This window comes from Poecilia reticulata, linkage group LG7, assembly GCF_000633615.1.
Source record: "Poecilia reticulata strain Guanapo linkage group LG7, Guppy_female_1.0+MT, whole genome shotgun sequence".
NCBI classification, from domain to species: Eukaryota; Metazoa; Chordata; class Actinopteri; order Cyprinodontiformes; family Poeciliidae; genus Poecilia; species Poecilia reticulata.
In genome coordinates, this window is record NC_024337.1 from 28,183,005 (window position 1) to 28,206,499 (window position 23,495).

At 40.2% G+C, this 23,495-nt stretch overlaps 1 protein-coding gene across 1 annotated transcript in view; it reads right to left on the minus strand.

The window, feature by feature from the left end:
* dip2ba (disco-interacting protein 2 homolog Ba) overlaps positions 1 to 23,300 on the minus strand; it is a 45,992-nt gene extending 22,692 nt beyond the window's left edge. Inside the window, exon 1 of the mRNA XM_017305654.1 lies at positions 23,039 to 23,300. Coding sequence (XP_017161143.1) covers positions 23,039 to 23,123 — 85 coding nt within the window. The 5' untranslated portion in view covers positions 23,124 to 23,300. The remainder of the gene's footprint in view (positions 1 to 23,038) is intronic.
* Positions 23,301 to 23,495: the final 195 nt, after the last annotated feature.

Sequence of the window (23,495 nt, forward strand, 5' to 3'; positions counted from 1 at the left end):
ACCACATATCTACCAAGTCAAAGCTAGCTTGTGTGAGTGTGGGTGATAAACACATGCTAAGGGCCACGGGTGGGGAAAGAAATGTAGCCTCGAGTGTTTGAAACAACAATGGAAAGAAAATAAGAGTGTAGAGTGCCAGAGTTCAGCAGACAGAATGCAGGGAGGTGGGATCTATCAGGGCTCTGTGGAGAGTCTCCACACAGTGTTTATTACCAAAGTTTTCATGTTACTATGAACAAAAGTTCAGGATTTGTCTGGAGAAACGTTAAAATCATCAAGGAAATGCCTCTTGAGCGGAGCACGTAGATTCCCAGTATGAGGTAGGTCTGAGTTATCCTGTAACTTCAGATTCTCTCTTAAAAGTTTCACAATACTGAAATTATAAGAAATGGAGGAAGAGGGAGTTACTGTTGTGGAAGAAAAAAAAAAGAACAAGAAAAAGGCAGACCGTTTCAGAGAGGGAGAGGGAGTGAGCAATTCAGTGCTTGGCTCTTTGTCGTTCTCTTTTTAAAGAAAAAAAAGTTTAAAAAGGGAGACTGGCATTCAGTTTGGTGTTTACCCTTGAGTGCACAAACTTAGGAGGAAAACACGCCAACAAAAGTGTGGGTTCCTAAAGTTTTAACCATGCTAGAGGCTGGCTGCGTGTTCAAACACATCCAGAGAATGAGCCATCTATTAGCAGCATATTGATCATAGACTGGAGCATCACTGTTGTTCGAGACGAGGGTCAAACCAAGCCCAGATCTGTAGCTCAAGCGGCATCATTGGGGGAGAAAAAAAAAAAAAAGAAGGATAGATGGAAAGACGGGGGGAGGACAGTCATTAACGCTGACAGAAGAGAGTCTTTGTTGGTGGGGCACAACAACAGGCACGGATTGGCACTGGCTCTGCAGCTGAATGCGAGAGGAAAGGAAACTGAAGGACTCTGGGCTGAAAGACTGACTGTAACAGCTGATTCCGAACAGTAGGAAAAAGCTGTGCGCGTTAAGAGTAAGAATGTGGTGTTTCGAGTGCGAGAACGAGCAAAACAGTACAGTAACTGTACGTGTGTGTAATCTGAGGTCAGGGGACAGGATATGAACATTACCCCACCCAGTGAGCGCGCTGCCAAAAAACCGTCTCCCTGTGCCTGTCTGGACAACGAGGAATGTGCTGATTGGAAAAGGACCGAGCTGACGGTGAAGGCCAACTGGCCAAGAGAGCTCGTTCGGTGGCCAACTAATTCCCCCCCCGAGCTGCAGCAAAACCGGAGTGTGTGAGTGTGTGTACGCAGCTGGTACAGGTTAAAGGTGCAACAAACCAAGAGGAATGAATGCTGACGCAGGGCAAAAGGATGGTGGCGTACAAGCCTTTTCTATGTCAGATTTGTGTCAGTATGTCAGCCTGACCCTGCTTAACATTTCCTGCCAAACTAGTAGTGGAGGGTCACATTTCTCAGTAACACATATGTAATGACCAGATAATGAACTGGAAATGCGTTAATAGGCTTTTCCTGGCCAACAGAGATTCCTAATTTTCCTCTTCATAAGCACTATGACATAGGGGAAATATTCTCTCAATACAGGTTAGTTTTTTCTTTTTCCTGCAAAAATGAAAGAACAAGATTATTTCATGCATTAAAGCTCAAAAAATTGAATTAAGGTATATGTTGGTTGATGTTGCAATTAAAGATAAAAAATATGGCAGAAGTCTAGTCTAGTTTTGATGCATTTAATGAAAACAGTTTTTTTCACGACCCGATCACAAGAAAACCGCCTAATACTGAATCCAGCGGATTGGTATGTGCATCTACTGATCTATCTGCCAAACTGGCTTCAAAAATGTCTGATCGGTGCAGTGACTCTTTCTGAGCTCATATGAGGTGGCGCAGCAGTGACCTCTGGCTCCTCTTTTCAACTGCAGCTACTGACCTCTGACCTGAGGCCAGCTCAGAAAGAGGGCTGATCCGCTCACAGCTGACCATACAAGGCCACAGAGGGGAGAGACGCAGCATCGATCCCAGTTACACCAACAAACAAAACTAACTAAAACCATTTCAGGAATGAATGTTTTTTTTTTTTTTTTTTATAAACCCAGTGATCAATATCCATTGCTAATTTGGATCAATATTTCTGGAGACTAAATCAGCACTGGAAAAGTACAAATCTGGACTGATATCAGATATTGATATTGCCATTACGGCCAATAACTGATAGTTGCCAATATTATTTTCCTAGCCTTTCGACTCCTGACTTTGCTGCTCTGCTTTAGGTAAACACCCCACAATCCTGCACTGCTTCACTGCCGCATGCCCAAATAAATACAACATGGCCAAACCCTTCACTTCCTGTGCCAGAAAACACAAACGGCAACATGATGGAAACAAACATTAGCTTTTAATACCGATATTAACCCATATCTGATGAGCATCTCAAGCTAAACTATATCAACAAAAATATGAAGTAAAAGATTGTATGGTAAGGGCAAATTTACAACATAAGAAAAACAGAGTTAATAAAAACAGCATTCTCAGGTATGCCAAGTATGATATTTGAATATTTGCACATAAAAAAAAAAAAAACACTAAATACTTCTGACAGCGATATAAAAACTGTACAAATAGCGGCAGGGATGTTAATTTATTCAGTTTGTTGGGAGCAGCGATGGTCATAAAGTCTAACAGGTGTTGGGAGGAAAGATTTACATAAACGCTCCTTTGTGCACTTAGGACATCTAATGGAGCTGTTCAATGTATCGGTTATTAATCATTACCTCGTTATTACTGCACACAATATGCATATCGCAAAGAACAACCTGGACTGCAAGAAGTGTAAGCAAGCAAATTTCCCTCACTTTGTGACGCAATGTCTCAAACAATAACGTAAAAACCACAATAAAACATGACTTTAAATTAATTTAGCAATTTAGCATTGCAGAAAACAATGAGTTACAAAGCACTGCATGTGCAGAACTATTTATTACCAATACATAAAGTACTTTAAAAATGTTTCTCAAATGGTTATCAGTAATAGTTTACAGAAAAGATTTGGTGTTTTTTTCCGATCCGGTTCACAGCCAGGAACCCCTCTAACGTGACCTAATATCCTGAAAGAAAAAAAAAACAGACAAGAGAGTCTGGAATGGAAAGTTGATGCTCACTTTCTAAACATATACACAAATGAGATCAATGGTAGCAAAGCACATTAGAGAGCAGAAGACTGATGTGGGGCCGATACATTAGAAATCAGCTGACTAGCCCTCCAGCACTCTCACATTCATGTGAAATTAACAAGAAGGCACTGAGTCATAAGTTTTGAACTCGTCTGTTAAGGATGTTGATACCACATGAAGTCATCTCATGTAGTATCATGGGTGTCTGTCTTTCCAACTCAAAAGTGAAGAAAAAAAATTATCTGAATGTTGGAAAGTAAATCTAGCACACTTTCAATAATGTGGGGGTATCTGATGACAGACTGTTCTGCCTGTTATGACATACGAGAGCTGGACCGTTACAACCTGGACTTTGTTTAAAAATGCTATATGTCATTTCAAAGCCTAAAAATAGTAAGATTGATGCCCATGTTGTGCTATAATTCAATTTCTGACACTTACTGATGCTACATTGGATTATTCAGGGGGGGTTTCCTACTGGAGAAGATCAAATGCGATTTGGGGATTTTTGATTACCATTAATACATGTCTATACGTTTCCCTTTATTTACATATATAAGCATTTATCCCCCCCCGACCCAGAGCGCTGTGTAATTAAAGGAGGCAGATTAGCAAGTGACATGACTGCCACCCACAATTTCCTCTTGCTTCACTGAATCAGTTCCGCTGTCTGCACGCACACACACACACACATACACACACACGCATTCATTTGACAGGTGTCTTGCACCACATAACGCCACACGAACACACACTGCAACCTTTAACAGAACCGACTGCCTGGATTATGAATGAGTAATAAACGGAGGCTCCCTTTCACTTTGTGAAAAATAAGACTTGTTTTTAGATCGCCGTCGTCCAATGTAGCGCGAGGCTTTTCTAACAAAAACGAATGTCATCCGTACATCTTACATGTCATGGATCAAAATATCAACATTAACTGTTCAGCGCGGGACTGTTTTCAAACTCTGCGAAGCTCTGAGCAGCCGGCTGCCCTGCAGCAATACCTCTGCTTCCTCGGAGGTGTTTGTATTTATGGACTGTTACACAGGAGAGACGGACGCTAAACACCAATAACACCTTCTGCCACAACATGACAAAAAGCCGAGAGATGTGTGTGTGTGAAAAAACAAGAGAGACGAAACGTGCAAACAGCCGCAGAATGCACATTTACATATAAATACACACATAAACACAGGGCTGAGAGAGGAGGAACTAACGTCACCCACAGGATCTTATTTATAGAGACTCTGAGCAGAAACGCAGAAACAATGGGCAGGCTGTGCCGAGAACATGGCTAAACAGCACTTAACAGGAAATGCAAATGACTGATCCTGACACAAAGGCAATTTAATGACACCTGGTCATTAGTTAAAGGATATGCAAGTAGCTAGAAAATATTTATAGTGACTGGTTATACATTAAAGAGCATTTCTCTTATGAGCAACAGGATCTACAACCGTGTTCATTCACATTTTTTGGTGAATTATGTAACCTTGTGTTTTGGTATTAGAGTGACTAAAAATATGAACACATTTTCCACAAGCTACAATCACAAACTTTAAGCAGAATTACTGGAATTTTATCCAACAAACGCAAAGTTGTAAATCGATAGTGGAACCCATAAATGGTTTGAAATGTTTTTTGTTTTTTTTTACTAATGAAATCTGGAAAAGTACAAATCTGGACTGATATCAGATATTGATATTGCCATTACGGCCAATGGCCGGCGTGCATATTGCCAATGGCATATTGCCATATTGCACAAATGTGCGGTGTGCATTGGAATTCCAAGGAAACTCCTAGGAAACAATGTCGTTCACCACCTTTTGTAGAAATTAAATTAACAAGACTTTTGGGGTATTTTATGGAGTCTGACATTTTAACCAATTTTTTTTTTCTATAAAAAATAGCTCAAGCTTAGCCTTATTAGCGGTTTTTGGATCTGGACTTTAACTGAGCCATTCCTAAAACATGAATATGCTTTTACTAAAATGTCCCACTGCAGCTCTGGATGTACATATCGAGTCTTTGTCCAGGTGGAAGGTGAACCTTCAACCCTTCTCTAACCTCTAACCCTGTCCTACATTAACTTCTGGAGGAAACACGCCCACAGCATAAAGCCGCCTCCGTGTTTCATGGTGTGTCAGATTAATGTGCAGAGTAAGTTCTCCTCCACACACTGCCCTTTAAATGTAGGCAAAAATAATAATAATTCATTTCGATCACATCACATTTTAGCTCATCAACAATTGGTTTCGTCTTTCCATTTTTCCATAAAAGCCAGGTTTATGGAGTATGAACCTGACTAAAGGTTTTCCTGTGGACTAATTCTCTTTGTTGTTTGTTCACTAACTCTCTAAAAAACCTCTGAAGTTTTCACAGAACAGCTGGATTTAAACAGAGGAGACGTTACAAACATTTGAACTGCTTAGACAAATGTTTGGACTGGATTTATCGAGGGGTGTACGAGTAACTAAGGTCACACATTTCAAATGTATTTTCCTAATATTAAAAACCAGACATCTTTTTTTTGTGCACTTCATAATTATACACTAGTTTCTGCTGTTCACATAAAAATGCCAATGACCTGATACAATGTGGCGGAGGGAGGGGGGCGTTGAAAACGTATAAACACTTCTGCAAAGGCACAGCCAAGGGTTTATAGTTTTAGGAGTAAAGGCTTTTTCTTAGTTAAACCCCAGCTTTAAAACCATCATGTTTTTCCTCAGAGGAAGGCTGGGGGCTTGGGGGGGGTGCAGTGGGTGGTGACGTCCATATCTGAACGATGATTCAAACAGTTGTTCATAGACTTCCCACCCCCATGTCCTCCATTTCCAATTTCAAACCCCAGCCAACAATTCATCTGGGAACGGACAAGTTCATGTGGGGGTTTTCATTCAGACAGGGAGGATGAAGTAATCTCTGGACGGCTGTGGAAATCTTCCGGCCATCTGAGAACAGAACTGGGGGAGTTTCAGTTCCCCTGGCAGACTTTCCGTCCAAGACTGGACTGCGTTCGACTTCGGTTGCTCCGAGGGAGGTTTCGACAGATCACTGACAAAGTTGCAGTGGCAAAAATACAGTGAAGAGCCATTAATCACAGTGATGAATGATGCAGAAAACAATAGGGATTTCTCTTTCAGTGTGTAAATACTGAAAGAGAACGGCAGCATATCACAATCGAACATATTTAACAGCTGCTTGAGTTAGAACTTGTGACTGAACTAGTTTGAAAAGTAGTAAAAAGTTTATTTTATTTTTTTAACTTTCAAGGATGTTTAACACTTGCCATTATACAACATGTCACACAGCTCCAAATAGTTTGCGGGCAGCGTGAAAGGACGTAGAGTAGGGTGTGACGAGTTACAGTGAAAACGGCAAAACAAAACTGTGCTAAAGGGCCGCTGGCGGTACAAACCGATGGTGGGAAATACACAGCATTCGACTCTAGTGACATCAAAGCCTGCAGAATGCAGAATTTCCTCAACTCTGTAAATGTTAACCACAAAAAAAAAAAAAAACCATGAACAGACACACCCACATGTACATAAACACCCTGCCTGAGGAGAGCACCTAATTGTTTTATACAGTAAAAAAATCACACTTTCCTGTAAGTGACATAAACACTTGAGCTCAATTGTGTTCTGCAAAGAAAAAAAAAAAAAAGAGAGATTAGATCCACTCAGATGTATGCACAACCTTTCTGGGCAGCTGTGGCTCACTGAGACTCGACTGACAGCCTCCTGAAAGCTGGTGTTTGCAAAGAAGTAAAATTAATGTTGTTTCAAAACTTTTTACCGCATTAACTTTCTGTTGAGTGCAGACTTCCTCCGTTAGATCTTTTTATTACTGGCTGATCTGACATCAGTTTGTGAGAGTGCAGTAAATTATAACGACACAGGGACGCTTAAAGAACTGTGTTATAATGAGAAAAAAAACTAAAAGTCAAGGCGGTTTCTCGCCACTAAGCTACCAATCTCAGGATCTATGTCATCCGTTTCATTTGTCCCTTAATGCGACTGTACTGCATGTATTGTTACGCTTCTTTAACTCCAATGTAGGTCGCTTTGTCTGGAAACAATAACAAACAGGTTGTTCAGCCATTAGAGCGATGAACTGTTTTATACAGATAAATTAAGCTTGTTGAAAAGCGATAAGAAGATCAAACACAATCAGTCAGCTGACGTCAGTGTCAAAGTTGGCTGTGAGCAGTCGGAGGTTTCCTTCTGCCCTGAGGCACGACGTGACTCCCACAGGGATTTAGCAAACACGAGTTTGTCCTTTTAGCAGACTTTCTATACCATTTCAAAGTTCTGTAGTTTTGAGTGGGGCGACTGTGGCTGTGTGGGTAGAGTAGTCCTCTTGCGATCGGACGGTTGTAGGTTCGATTCCAGCTTTGGCATCATTCGATGCGATGCGCCTCTGGTCAAATTGCCGATCTACGTATTGGTGTATAAATGTGTGCGCAATGGTGAGTGCACACACCATCCAGTCCAAATTCAAACAAGTATGTCTTCTTTCCTTAAGGAATAAATCCTTTTCAAACATAGACATTCAGCATACACCGTCTATGAGTTTAACATTGCCTATTATTCTTGAATGATCACAAAAAAAGATCAACCAAAACAAGATCCCAACGTTAATAATTTCACAAAGACACCAGTAAACAGAGAAGCAACTGTTTTTCACAATCACAATTGTTTCCCTGGAGAGAAAAAAAAATAATCTTTTTTGTGAGCAACAGGGAATGTCCAGTAGCCTTGGTGCTGTGAGCGACCACATGACCCAAAAGCACAGTTAAGACAACGTTTTGACAGGAAACAAGTCGGGTCTCAGTGAAATTATGTTTCCTTTCCTTTCCTTTCCTTTCCTTTCCTTTCCTTTCCTTTCCTTTCCTTTCCTTTCCTTTCCTTTCCTTTCCTTTCCTTTCCTTTCCTTTCCNTTCCTTTCCTTTCCTTTCCTTTCCTTTCCTTTCCTTTCCTTTCCTTTCCTTTCCTTTCCTTTCCTTTCCTTTCCTTTCCTTTCCTTTCCTTTCCTGTCCTTTCCTTTCCTTTCCCTTCCCTTTGCTTTGCAAATGAACCAGAACCAAAAACTATTATTTACTCAATCAATACAAAGAGTTTCAAGTTCTTGATTAATGAAAAAAAGCGGCAAAACGTAAAGACTTCTTGTGTAGAAGATCAATAAAGATGTCAAGCTGTGCCACCAAGGTATAACACAACTATTAAAGTCCAAAAAAAAAAAAGAAATCAATATATGCTGCCATAATTCTATCTAGTGTTTTATTTAGACACACTTGCATCCAAAGTGCTCAACAAACCAGTATTTCAGCATTGCCAAGTAACTACATAGCATTGAGTGCTGAATGTGAATTAAGAGGCTTTAGATTTCAGCACAGCAGTACTGAAACTAAACAGAGGTCAGAATAATGTGGCGAACATGACCCAAGGATCACCGAGCCCAATCTGTCAACTGGAACCTTCCAGCGGTTTTCTGCTATACAGACACAAACGTAGACTGCAAGTGCACATAAAACTATATATTTCTGGATTAGCTTTAACATGCTACGGATAAATGATGCTCCTGTATTGTGCCTAATTGCTTTTGAGTTGAAAGTAGGCACTAATGTAAAAGGAATCATGTTACCCTGGCAGCTGACTCACTAAATCAATTTAATAAGTCATAACAGGCCATAACTAGCCTGTATGAGAAACACTTAAGTACCAAGTCTAAAGCTGACACTGCAAACCTTAAAGCCTACATGTACCCTCTGCAGACAGCTCATGGTCAACTCATTGCTGACCTCAACCCATCCACCACCAAAACACTCATTAAACAGCCTGTCATCCGTGTGGGAACCATAAGCTGCATGCAATTTATGGCTCTAAAGGCGTAATGTCAAAGAAATGTGCTGAAAAATAGAGAAATCAGAAAAACAACATGGAGGTGAAGGTGTCGCCATAGGCTGGTATTCAAATCTAAAAATCGTTTAAAATCACATCGTCTAAAAATAACTAATGTTTTTTTTTTGGGTGGGGGGGTTTGCATGCAGCACAAGTAATAATAAAAAAATAAATAAAAATGCCTGCCCCAACCTATTGCAGCCGAGATTTTATTGGAGGACTGTCAACATTTAACTACAGATGTTCCCACTCTAAAAGATCACTCAGAGGGCACACATAATAATCATATGGGAAGCGTAATAAAATATTTTAGGAAGTCCACAGACACTAGAATCCATCGGTGTGTTATGCGGTAAAGATACCCGAAGAAGCTTAGGTCAGCGGACACGCACATGGTCAACTGTACATGAAAAGTCCATGTCATTGTCTAATGTCAGATGATTTTAACCACAGCTACAGACCTGACTGTACGTAACTGAAAGTACTCTGACTAAACACGAACAATGAAACTTGTAATGCAGCTTTGCGTGCTCTTTTTTGTGTTCTTTTTTTTTCCCCCCACATCGAGCCAAGACGAGGATTCAATTGATCTTCTTGTGCTTTTAAATTCAGACGACTGTTTCGCCATGGCGGCAGAGCCAAGTCATTTTAATAACTGCATAACTGCCAGAGTCTCGTCAGCGCCTGTGGGTGTATTTCAAGCACGACACAACCCTCCTTCGGAGTTTGGCCCTGCCACTGATGTAAGGGTGTGAAAAAATAATGTGCACACTGATATTATGGCGCTACTCGTTGAGGCAAGTTGCTAACACAACCCATCACGAAATGCATGTCAGGGTTGTAACAACAGTCTATGGGCACACAGATAAACAACCTATTTTAGCTCATCTCCAGGAAATGAGTAAGACCCACTTTAAGAGGAACTGCAGCAAACTCTGCCAAAGGAATTCAATTGCCGACTTGATGCATTTACTAAAAAACAACTAATAAATTTGCATAAAAACTGCAGGAATTAAACCGAAGCCCCGCCCTTTCGGTCTCTCTCATGTTTGACTTTGTTTGTGCTCTGTTTTTACCTGTTTCTCTGGGGACTCGACTGAAGGGAGTCTACGACTGCAAGCGAAGCTCCAGCACAATGTGGTCTGAAAAGCCAAGATACACATCAGCTCATTGAAGGGGTTTCCTGAGGATTTCTAAGCACTGGGAATGTTTGATAAGTCTCCGGGCTTGACGCAGATTTAGGAAGGGACTATTTAAAAGGGAAGCCAAACGTCCAAAAGCAAAGCAAAAAATAAATACAATTTTTTTTAAAATAGCCAGATGAGCAGTTGACAAAGAAAGTAGCTGACCTTTTTGAAAGTTTGCTGGTGCATTAACAGCACTGCTTGACCCGTGATCTGCCTTTCCCTATCAGCTCTTTCTGTGACCCGGGTCTCATTTTTCATATATAGAAACTGGGCCACTGCTGAAAAAATGCCTCATGTTCCTCACACCCACTTAAAAGGCCTGAACGTTCATCTGCGATGATCGGCTGAGGAGGCCACGTGGGAGACAGAGTCAGTGTGTCAGAGTCAGTGACGGGATTTATGACCGTCACATTTATCCACGGCTTTTATGAGCAGAGTTTTAACAGCTACATTACGGTAAAACTAATAAAACATAGAGATAAAAACTAGATAAATGTCCCTGGTTTATCTGTTTCATAGACAGGCTTTTAACTATCTCTGAAAATAATCTGCTAAATATTTTAACAGCGAGGAAACGATACTTTGAATTTGCCCTAATTTGCTAACATGAAGATATAAAAGTTAAAACTTGCAGAAAAGGAAAACATTCGCATGAACAAACTGGTCTGACACTCAGAAAATTAGCACGCTTATAACAAGTTTCTCAGGAGTATGACAGTCTGACTGCTGGCTATAGAAGAGCAGCTTCACACAAGACCCCACACAAGTAAAACTTGCATCATTTGCCACAGTCCTCGCAAGCACAAGGGTTGACCAGTGGTGGTCCTTGCATGAATGGTGCCCTGGGCGAGCCCCTCCTCCTGCACAATAACACAACACAGTCCGTCTCCACACACAAACCAAAACACACTCCCCTCACAAAGTCTAATCTGCTAAAATCTTTTGTTACGCGACTTATCCAAACCACCAAGATCTACTAAAAAATTTTTAAAATCTATGAGCAGACAGATTTTCCATCAAGAATTTATTGTTACATTCCCCAGAACATATATGCAGGACTCCAATGTATACGTCAACATTTATAGCAAACATACGTCTTTTACTGATTCATAACTCTAAGTGGTGTTAGAGGGACTAGGGGTGATTAAACATGATCCATTCTCTTAAAAAAATGCCTTTCATTTAACACAACCCACAAACAGGATATCACACTACCGAAGGTTTCAGCAGGTCAAAGCTTGAGAAAACAAACAAATAATGGCCACAAAATTCTGAGAGGTGCAGTTCTAGTACATACATACATTTACACAGCAGCAATCAACCATCCAACCGGTCAGTGAAAGGCGCATTTACCAATGATTGCCTTCCACTAACCATGAAATGCTTTCAGCAAGAACGACACACGATCACACTGGGCTCCTTCAGACTTTAGAAAGCCCGATTTTCAGCACAATCAGGTTGAAGCTTTTGTGTCAAATAAAAAGCTTCATTTCTCCTCCTCGGGCATGAAAGCAAATCCGTCTCGCCGTGAAGGTCTATTTATATTCACAAGGGCATTCTTGAGCTTTAGCAGTCACATGGCCCCTGCTGGACAGCAGCTACAGACACTAATAGATTGGAGAACTGCTGCCTAATGCACTACCTTGACATGAATTAACAACCACGCTTTCTTTGTTTACGTCCAGGGCCAAAGAGATACGGATCAGACGCTGGCGAAATACGGCGAAAGCCGATGAATGTTGTACAAGCCCAGAGTTTGGGTCTGATGCCTCAAATATTCGCGCTCGTTCTTCTCTGTCATGAGTCACCATTTACCTCTACCTCCAAAACTTGTGAGCCTAAAACAGGTTCTTTCACTCCTTGCTTGACGGCGATGCCCCGGAGACGAGGACACGCCTAAAAGCAGTGAGTCATGGACCTACGACGACGCAGGGTACCAGACATGCCTGAACTGTAAACATGTCCTTCCTTGGAAACTTTGACTTGTGACACAGAAGTCAGCCACATATCCCATCAGTGGTAATGTAACGTGAGCCTCCGGTCAAAGCTGGTCGGGCTTGGAGAACACTTAGTGGAAGTGGATGCTTTGGAGCTCAAGTCCCTCATCTGACCACTTCAGCTTTTTATGACTTCCAACAACCATGTCAGACTTTGTCAGCATACAAAAACATTAATCCTGAAGCTGAGTAACAACTTATGTCTGTGACTCTCTGCTCAAGACCTGATTAGGTCAACCTACTGTCAAGCTGATCTCTGGTTGTGTAACATAACAACAGTAACAAGTTGTTTTTTTTTTTATTATTTATTCATGAAGATCACTTTGTTCTATAAAAATAAAATATTTGTGTGCTGGGCCTATAATCTAATGATAGATTGTTGATCGATCAGGAAAATAGCACAAATTAGATGCCAAGTCTATTTAGGTGGAAAGTAACACAGTTTATAAAACAGTATTAAAAAAAAGCCCAACCCTTATATTTAGTAGGGTTGGGACAATTCATCGGATTAATTGAAGAATTGATTATTGGAATAATCATCAACTAATTGAGTAATTGAGTTATCATAAACAGTATACAGACTCAAAAAAGGCCAAAAGAATGACAAGTAATTAAGTAAAAACTGTAAAAGAAAATATATACATGCTTGATCATTTGCTACAAATGATCAAGCATACACTAAAGAAATGCCATGTTATTGAATCTTAGGTAATAAAATCTCTATTTTCCTACTTAAAGAAATAATTATTTAATGCAGTTCCAAAATTGCATAAAAAAAGCTTACATGAAAAATGCAGTCTTACCTGATAAACCTATTAATCATCAGAATAATTTACAACATAATCTGAGTTGTCTGTTGCAGCAATAATATGCTGAACTTAAAACAGTGTAAAAAAAAAAAATCACACCTTGTTGAACTTCTACAATATTAATACAGAATTATATACAAAATAAGACAAAACTATTAATTACTGAACCTTTCTGATTGTATTTTGTCATAATAACCAGCCCTGATAGATCTCCCACGTGAGCCGGCTCAACAAGTTCAGCGTCTGTAAAAAAAAATTACATCACACAACAGAAAGTATCAAAGAGCTAATAAGGGAGCGTCAATACATTGTCTAGTAAATATTAAAAAGATGGAGGGTAAAGTTTTCCTGCATGCCTCGACTTGGGGAACATCAAAAAGTCACACACTACCCGCCCTCTGTGAGTGTGTCCTCGTATTTAACGAGCGCGTGTGAATAATTCACCCCTACCAATGGCCTGGAGATTGAAAAGGGACTGCAGCTATCATTAACTATTCACAGAACCAGCATCATGTCAGATGGACACACACTCACATGTGCAAACATACTGTAAATGCACAAATATACATAACAAAAGGCTCCTGCCAAGGGTACCCAGCCATCTGCCAGCCCCAAAGGCTCTGCCTACCAAGCTTCAAGGGAACCCATTTATTTATTTACTTGCTTTACTCAGACCCATGTAGTAGTTCGCTCAAACCCAACAGAGGCACAAACGTACAACATCTATCAGGATACCTGCAGGTGAAAACAGAGACCGATAAGAAACAATTCAACACTCACCTGCAGAGTAAAATAATGGAGAAATGCTCCAAGTTCCAAGCATCACACATCAATAACTCTTTATTTTTTTTATTGCTCTGCATACTTCTTCGTAATCATACGGTTACAAAATGCTCACGTTGAGGCGTTTTGGTTTACCGCAGTTTTTCCTTATAACTGTGACAGACTTCAGTTTGATCAAAAACTGTCTCAGATAATCAGTCGGCGAACTGCAATGCCTCGTTTCCGTCGATCTGTTTGGTACATTATGTTCTCTGTTTTCATTATAAAAGCACCTCATCGCAAACACTCTAATTTTCTGCATTTGTTAAGTGTATAGGTTTCTTGTCTGGTGTACAATTATTGTTTAATGTAAAAAAATGTGTTTGGCATAACGAAACACATGAAGTTTGAACTTGAGAGCACTTGAGAGAGACTGCACAACCAAAAGCTGCGAAGATATCCCAGTCTTTGTATGACTCAAGTTCCTCTTTTGTTGCGACGGTGCTAAACTTCAACATGTAAAACTATAGCTCCTCGTCACACACACTCAAGTTTTAGGAAGTAGCGAGATCTGGTGGCTCCAATCTGTCTCCGAAGGAGGCTCTTTGTCTAATGAAAACCCGGCTGTTTTGTCCGATTCGCTGCCACTGGCAGGTAAGGTCAAGAAAATAGATGGCCGATGTGAACTGGGTCCATATCGATGCCGTCATGCTCTGCTGAGCCTTTCCCTAATACACAATGGCACGCACCCTACTTTCTGCTGCATCAGAGCGAGGGCCTCAAAATAAATCAAGTGGCTGTCATGAGGACAGCCGTCCTCCACAAGCGGATCAGATGAAAACAAGCAGCGGCTCCACAAACCAGGTCTGAACACAAAGTCGCAGTAAATCAGACTAAAGTTTCTCTTTTAGGATCATCATCCAAAGTAACATAATTCTGCATTTTATCCGTATGATCACATCTTTTTTCACTCTTCTCTTGTTGTATGTTTGCCTTCTCTGTAGAGTTCCTTTTATTACTTTCTGGTTTTATATCTTTTCCTCCGTGTGACGCTACATGCTTCAGCTTGCCTGTCACTTCACTGCTGGCTGAACTTCTCCACTTAGAAAATAACAGGTCATTTCTTTTCTATTCTATTCAAAGATTTAGATAAATTAACCTGTACAATGAAGTACTTTGTACTTGATTAGCGTCTTACAAGAGTTTTTTTTTTTTGGTAACTTTTATTTCTACTCTAATAAAAATGTTTTAAAGTGACGCTTACATTTGTGGCTACTGCACCCACTTCTTGCCGTAAATAGCTCATTTGCACTGGACTGAATTTGAACAGTGTGATCTGTCGTTTTAGGTTGCTTTTTAAGAGTATTGGCTTCTTCCTCTCCGAGTGATCTTTCAGCAAATGTAGGTCCAGGACTTTTTTCACTGTGGATAAAAACGTTTTACCTGCTTCAGCAAGTGTCTTTGTGAGGCCTTTTGTTTTTTGTTCACAGATTTTGAAACAAAACACGTTTATCACTGAGACACCGAGCCCATTTTCTACATTTTAATAGTTCTTGTATTTATACAGTTGTGTGAGCAGATGAACACAGCCCTAGTTTCACACATTTAAGATCTGTACCCATGGATCAACCAGACCGTTCTCTTCCTGATACCTTGGCAAATTGTTTTTTTTTTCTCCCGAGTCGTCACACATGTGATCGGTGTGTTTGAGGCGTTGCCTTAAAACACATCAACAGGTGTGTCTTAATTTAACTTAATGTTACGTGACCTATTAGAAGTCACAAAGGCCTAAAATCATAATTGGGTCTTTCACAACTGTCTAACGGTAGAGTACAGAGAAAAAAAGCATTGCCGTTTAGCAAATAGGTCTTAACTGACCTAAAACTGGAAAAATTTAACTTGCACTTTTGTCAGTGGGAAAACAAAGTCATTGTGTCTTTTTGTGGTTTTAAAGCATTTTCCAAATAAGTGTAAACTTGATTAAGAAGATTCACTGATCAGAGTACTGTGGCCGATTTTTGAGCTCTGGTTATTGTAAAGCTCTGAGCTGCTGGTACTGATTTTAGCAGACTGATTAGATTCTAGCTTCAGAGCAACAACTTTAGAAGATAATAAAAACAGGATTCAGCGTATTTTTCAAGAGTCCTTGCCACGGACAGTCATTAACTACTCAAATTAGGAGCAGAAGCAACATCACACCTACTGCGAGAGAATGAGTTTTACTGCCATGTTAAAACAGAAAGAAGACATTTAAGCCGTTTATGTGCGAGAACACAGACTCGTACTTTAACCCCAAGACTTTTTAAAGATCACCAACATTTCTAAATACACCCTGTTCCACAACCAAGAGGTTTAAGCGTTTTTTTGAAACTATTTTACAGCTATACCTTGAGCCTTACTGTTATCTGCTGTAAGTCCCGCTTTCTTCCATTGCTAAAATGCACCACAGATGTCGTGTTGACGTATCGTAGGGGCTTTTAGCTCCCTTTTAAATAGATTTTTGCGCTTCCTCCGACTTCATTTCACACAGCCCAATATACTAAAATAGCAGAGTAAGTTTTCTTCAACTTCCACTGAACAGTGTTGCAGTCAGTGATACCCCAGATTTAAAAAGACTGAACTTATATAGTGCTTTTCCAGTCACTTTTGACCACTCAAAGCGCTTTACACTAGAATCACATTCACCCATTTGCACCCACACGTTTATACACTGATTCGCAGATTGGTAGACAATTTGGGGTTAAGTGCCTTGCCCAAGGGCACATCAACATGTGGCAGGAGGAAGCTGGAATTGAATCTACAACCTTCCGATTGCAAGACGACTACTCTACCCACACAGCCAGTCGCCCCAGTTTCACTATCAGGTAATTGTCCGACACCTGTCATCAATTAGTTTCTCAGCGTGTCTCTATCGTCACCGTTGGCAACAAAATACCCCCTTCTTTAAGATGCTGCTTTCCTAAGGCTAACCTTTCCACTTTCAAACCCCTGAGAAACTTATGAGAAGTGCGCTCTTTCTTCAGACATCAAATCAGTACGAGTTTCTTCAACTGCTTTTCTTCCAATTTGGAAGTTTCTCGATTCTATATAACTTCAGTAAAAACAGATTTTCCCACCAATGTTGAAATATTCTCCATCATCTCATCTGTAAAAGCTCACTGTCCCGGTGGCAGTGTGTAGTCTAAACCTCATGAAACTAACAATAGCTTAGCATCTTCTTCAATAACAGCATCTGTAGGAAAACTCCACTCCGCTTAGTTATGGTGCGTTGACTTATCGTGGGAAAATAAAATCTTTTTTGTCTTTTCTTTTTTTTTGAGCAGCTAAAAACGAGCTGACCCCACTCTCACCACGCTTGACTTTTAAAACTCTGCAGCAGCCTGTCAACAAGCACCATCAGGTGACAACCCACAGATGAAAGGTAATCAGAAAACATGTGCGTGTAAAATATTTTGCTTGGGTCAGCAACATTAAATTCTTCACAACAAACTTTCCAGATGACGGTGGATGTCAGCCTGGCATGCGGGTCACTTCATGTGCAGCTGAAGAACTCATCTTCTCCAGTCATGATCAGAGGCTCTGCCCTCCATGCCCTTTGTAAGAGGGCCGCTCATTCCTTCATGCACACAAAAGGCTGGGTTCAACAACAAAAAAATTGCCTAAATGGCAGCAGAGCTTCTGGCCAGAGCAACAGAGTCCAGCTGAATGATTCTCATTGTGTCCCCACAGTCAACAGGGGGCTAGCAAAGCTGAGCTGTTTTTTAGGAGGCCATTTTGGCAGGCCTGTGTTCTTATCCCAGCAACGCAGGAACAGGCATTTCCACTTGGATCAGACAGAGACTTACAATGGACCAAAAAACAAAAAAAAGGAAAGAAAAATCCCATCAGGTAGTGACATGAAGCATGCTTCCAGCCATAAAAGACAACGGGATGAAGACATACTTGCAGCTACACTGCTGCAAAGACTAAAATATGAAGCAACCGTAGCTTGTCGAGACGATTGTTCATTTTTATAAGCACACTACTCCGAATGAGAGCAGTAACCGAAAATGAACAAAAAAACAGTAAACCTAAACTCACATAACGCAGCAGAAACAAACTCTTGAATTTCAAACGTGTGATCAGGAGCAGAAGCTCACAAAGAAGAGACTTGAAAGGATCTCATGTGGCAGCCACAACGCTATGTTTAACTGGACAAACATCGAGGTTAAACGTTTCAGCAGAAAACTTCCCCACAAGCGTCACAAGTTTGACACGTGAAAATGGCGACAAATTTTAAAGAATAAGAAGAGCAGCTTGATCAATGGACGGCGTTTTGCCTTTAAAGCTGGACACTTCAAGAGGAAACAAACTGGAGATTCATAACATTACTGCTCTCAGAACATGGAGCTGGGTTCAAGAAGACCCGCCAGCAACATTTATTAAAACCCATGAGTTAGTTTTATTTTTCATTTGAATATTTAAAATAATATTTAAAAAAAAAAAAATTCAACATGAATAGAAGGTGACATTACCGATCCGGTGCCAAGAGTTCACTCTCATGTTCAATTATTTGCTTTGATCTAGTGCACAATACAGCAATGAGGGTCAGTGCGTGGTAGAGAGCGGTGCAGCTGCCATTATTAGAATTTCAGTTTCGAAACAACTTCACAGAGACGGAGTTGTCATTTCAATACTTCCAGGTCGGTTTGGTGAATCCTGCTGGGAAACATTTGTTTGACAGGAGTTAAATAAAGCGGTTCTGTAATGTCTGTCACTACTCTTCCCCTGGACAAAAATTAGAATATTATAGACATTTTTTTTTTCTGACATGAAAAAAAACCCAACAGAAAATCATAAAAAATAAAGAAATGGATAAATCCTCTTCTTTTCTAGAACCAGGTTAGAACTATACCTCCAGATCAAGAAAAGCTTAAATATTTCACATATTTAAAGCATCAACTGGAATGTTTTGAGGATTTATAAGTGCAGTTATCGGGTTCGTTTGTTGTAGAACTAGACCCCCGTTAGACTTGCTGAGACCTCCTGTGATGTCCAGACCACATCTCCTCACTCTGCTGTGCTAACTCTCCATGTATGCCAAAGTTATTATTGGTGCAAGTGGACTTGGTTGTTTATCTTGCCCAAAGCACACATCCCTGGCCTGGTGCTTTCATGGTTCATTGCACCATCTTGTTAACTTTTACTGCAGAATCCCAGGCAGAAAATAAATAAATAAATCATAACAAAAAAAAATGATAATGTACATTTTTGATCAGATAAAATAGACATGTTCACATTATTAACATTACTTTAGAGAACTTAATTAAAATAACAGTCTCATTAACGGTAGTCACTACAGACATCTATAATATACTTTAATCATCTAGTGTTGCAGCTGCATATTGTTGATTCATTTTCTAAACATCTAAAACCAGAATCCCAGATAAACATCAGTGGCAGGTCTGCAATCACTGTGTCCTGTGTACTGAACATGGAAAACACATTAACCTTATGGGTCAGCCGGCCCTGCAGCACATAGACCAGCATCACCCTCAGCAGTGACGGATGTGTAATAGAAAGATAATACACAGAACTAGAGAGAGCTGAGAATCAACATGTCAATTGCTAAAAGAAAAAGGCTTCAAAACTAATATTTCCCTCCCCATCAACCAACGGCATGTCCTTCAGTTTGGTAAAAAGCAAATATAGCTTATGGACGTGGAGATGATCTTACAATTCTTTCATTTTCTGCATTTATTTCCCTTTTGTCTCTCTTAAACCTTAGAAAAATACATTGGATTGTGTCAAAATTGGAATCTGCATTTCAGACCCGAAAGAAAACCAGATCTCAGCATCGTCCAGGAAGACCTTGATCGCTTTAGTTGACATGAGCCGGTTATAAAGGAGAGATTGTGTAACATTCTTATTGGGTTTGTGGGTTGCAGCCTTAAAGCAGTAAGCTTAGCACCTTTGCCATAGCCAGTGCACTTCTTGTGTGTGTGCTCGTTGCTTGCTTTGAGAACGGATGCTGCAAAACCACGAGCTCTATCCACTTAAATGAAAGCATCGTGATTTTACACATTATGTATCTGGATGAATGTAAAACAAAATAAAAACTAAAATAGTGGTAGATCAGATTAAAAACTCTGCTTCAGCTTTCACTCCCTAGAACAAAAAATCCATATCAAAACGGCCATTTGTGTATATCAATATTCTGCACATAACAGGGACTACAAGATGGCAGTGAAACGCAGCTACAGCAAAGCCAAACAGAAAAACTGACAGATGTTTCTTCTCTTGAGCCAATAGAGAGACGAGACGATGACTGAAACCAAAACAGCCAGGCTACAGAAAACATACAGACGACATTTACAGAATAAAGACAATAGAGAGGGAGTTAATTAGGAACTTCTTAATTATCTAAAATTTCAGGGACCTCAGTAATACCCAATTATTAGGCAGGAATTAAGTATTTCGCTAAAGAAAAAGAAAGAAGTGGGGATTTTTTGTTGTTGTTGTTGTTGTTGTTGTTGTTGTTGTTGTCTGGTGACCATCATCAGACAATTTTATGGCTGACTGACTCTGGTCAGTGATCACCTGCTCAAAAGCCACAAATCTGATCACTCCGTGCTCAACGTGTCACATTGACGATCACTCAAACTCATCGGTGCGGAAGCTGTTATTGTGAGAAGACGACCGTTATCCATTTTCAGAATCAGCGTGTAAAAGTGAAGCCAGAGAAATGAAAAATGCTTATGCAGTGCAGCAACGTTAACCAAGCTAATGGCACTAATTGCCCTAAATACTAATATAGGAGGCTAAACACATCTTAAATTACCAAATCTGGCATATTGATTTTATTAACTAACAAATAAAACATAATCACCAGTGAGTTCTACACCGACTACTTTTTGAAATTAAAAGAATAAATTGTTGGACATTGTTACTTGTTTACTGCTAAATAATATCAAAAATAAAATCATCTTTTCTGTTGTATTTTGTTTACCGATATCTCTGTTACCACAGCGTGAGGAATTTTACTCTATTTGTAGATCCTCAGAAAACTTAAGACAAAAAGATCTGCTCATTTTGGCCAGTTTTTAAGACGGTTTGATTTTCAATTTACGCAGTCAGTAGAAACTACTTAATGTCAATGTCAGTAAATAAAAGTTTATCGTCTGATCAGAGATGTTCAAAGTCAGTGGCCAGACGTCGGTCAGAAAGTCTCTGACTGGTGCATCTGCAGTTGTACGATCTCTAAAATTTGAATAGGATTTCAGACGGTTATGAAGCATTAGACACCAAGCAGAAAGAAAAAGTTAAAAAATTTCAGAATCAGTAGCTCAAAGATGTAAAACAATCTAAATTTCTTTCTTTTTTTATTTTTAAGAGTCATTATCTTTTACACAAGCACCAGCGCCCTTTGTAAGCTGTTAATTATACGGATTACTGAAAAGGAGCTTTGGATCGTATATTAGAAAACTGAGAGTCCTTATGGAATATCCAAAATGCTAATAATTAAGAACCAAACACTTGCAGTACAACCTTGAGTAAGAATATCAGTTTTGCAGTAACACTACAAAATATTCATTACACGATCTATTTGCTTTTATTTAAAATAAAAAGCAACTATAATTTCTACAAAGATAAAAACCAAAACATTGATTTCTACAGTAATAACAATGTTATCTGTGCTATGTGTGTATTATTTTTGATATATTCTCACAAAAAAATTGAAAACATTAAATAATAAACTTAAAGGTAGTGTTCAACTGTAGTTTTAGAACAGCCTTAATAAGACAATGGCTGACACTACACCATAACTGTAAGGCAGTTTTAGGAAAAATATATTTCCAAATGGCCAAATTTCTCAATTTCTTTCAAATAAATAAAATACAAAAACACAGCTTTCCTTTTCAGCCAGCTGACCAGCAGTTTGTAGCAACACAGCGGGGAGGGGCAGCAAATGGTTTGTTCTCAACCCATTTAGTTCAGAACTTTTATTACACAGATTTTATCCGTAATAACGGTATTACAGAACATGTTAGAGGTTTTGAAAGTATGCCCTGATACTGTCAACAAGAACATACCCTATTACTAACGATATAATTATCACACAATATAGAATCATGATTATGAAGGATTTACACGACCGCTGCACAGAAGGACTGGACTTATTTGGATGCGTGTAGTCTCGGTTACAAGAAGCAGGGCAAAGGGGATTCTGTCAGGGATGTGTGACAGTGTGTCATTGGTTCTGTAGGGAAGCTGCACAGCTGCTCTGGGGGAAGGGCTCCCTTCAACCATGTACCGGAAGGATAAATAAATAGATCATATCCAGCCATATCAAAATAAACAGATAAATCAGCCACTCACTTCCACTAGAGTACAAATTACAAAATGCCCGTACAGTCATTTGACCACAAGATTGAGAAAAGATGAGCAGCACAGGAGGATAAGCCTGTAATTCTGTTAATGGCAGGTTTACAGAGATGTATTAGGTCCTGCACACGCCAATATAGCTACATACGTGTTACAGCACTCCGAACAGTCTCTTTGTTCCTGTGACACCACAGCAGATGATGACTGTAGGCCTGTAGTCAGTACATGTCAACAGTAATCAGTGTGAGTCACAGTTACACAGCAATAAAACTTGTCTGAAGCGGAAACCTGTGCAGGAACACACCCTGTCAGGGGCTTGTGTGACGTTCAACTGAACGAACATGTGGTCACAGGTGAAGAAGAATTAGACAAAATAAAGACAAAAAAAAAGAAAAACATGAGGAGCCAAGGTGACAAGAGAGTCCAGCTCTGGTAGTCAGACCTTCCCAGTAGCTATCCCAGTAGGTCAGACAGCCACACGCAATGAGCTGTGGCCTTGACATTTATACACAAAGGAAGAGAATTGCTTTTGACAAACATGTCTGAAGTCATGTTTGGGTTCACGACATTAAGGAAGAAAGGGGGTAAAAAATGGAAGAAAGTCTGTCTTCTCCGACACAATGCAGCTTGTCATGCTCTGCTAGCTCGTAGTCCCTACATCCTGTATTAGCTCTAAACCAGCTAAGCCTGAACGCCTCCCCGTGTGTTCCCATTCAATTTACCATAGAGAAAAGTAGAGCAGGTGAAGAAGAAGTGGTGTTGTAATTAAAGCCGGCAGACACAGAGAGGTAGGAGACACACGATGCTATCCGGAAAATTACTTAAAGCATCCTCCATCTGCCTCCAACCCTCCGTTCCTTTACCTTCAGACAGCTCCAGGTCCAACTCCGCCAACTGGTCTCGAACCTCCTTCGGCAGGGCGGACAGATCCATGCCGCGGTCCGCCATGACTTCGCCGAAAACCACGAGAACAGTCTATGTGTGAAGAAATCTGGCCGTCGTGAAGAGATTTTGAAAAACAAAAATAAAACCCCTCCCTCAAGATACAAAACAAGCATTGGAGAGGGAGAGACGGCCCATCCGCACGGCTTGCCCTTCCGCCATAATGGGGGGGACTCACCAACGGCAACGTGTAGTCACGTTACCTCCGCCTGCCTCTGTTGTTGCTTCACCGCATCCGAGGCGACAGGGCACGCTGTTAGAGCTGCTCCCCCTAGTGGCGAACTGACACAAGCACACGCACGCCTCTCACTAGAACTGCATGACACCAGAACGAGGGTACATTTTTCCAGTAGAAGTTCAGCACATAAACTTTTCACA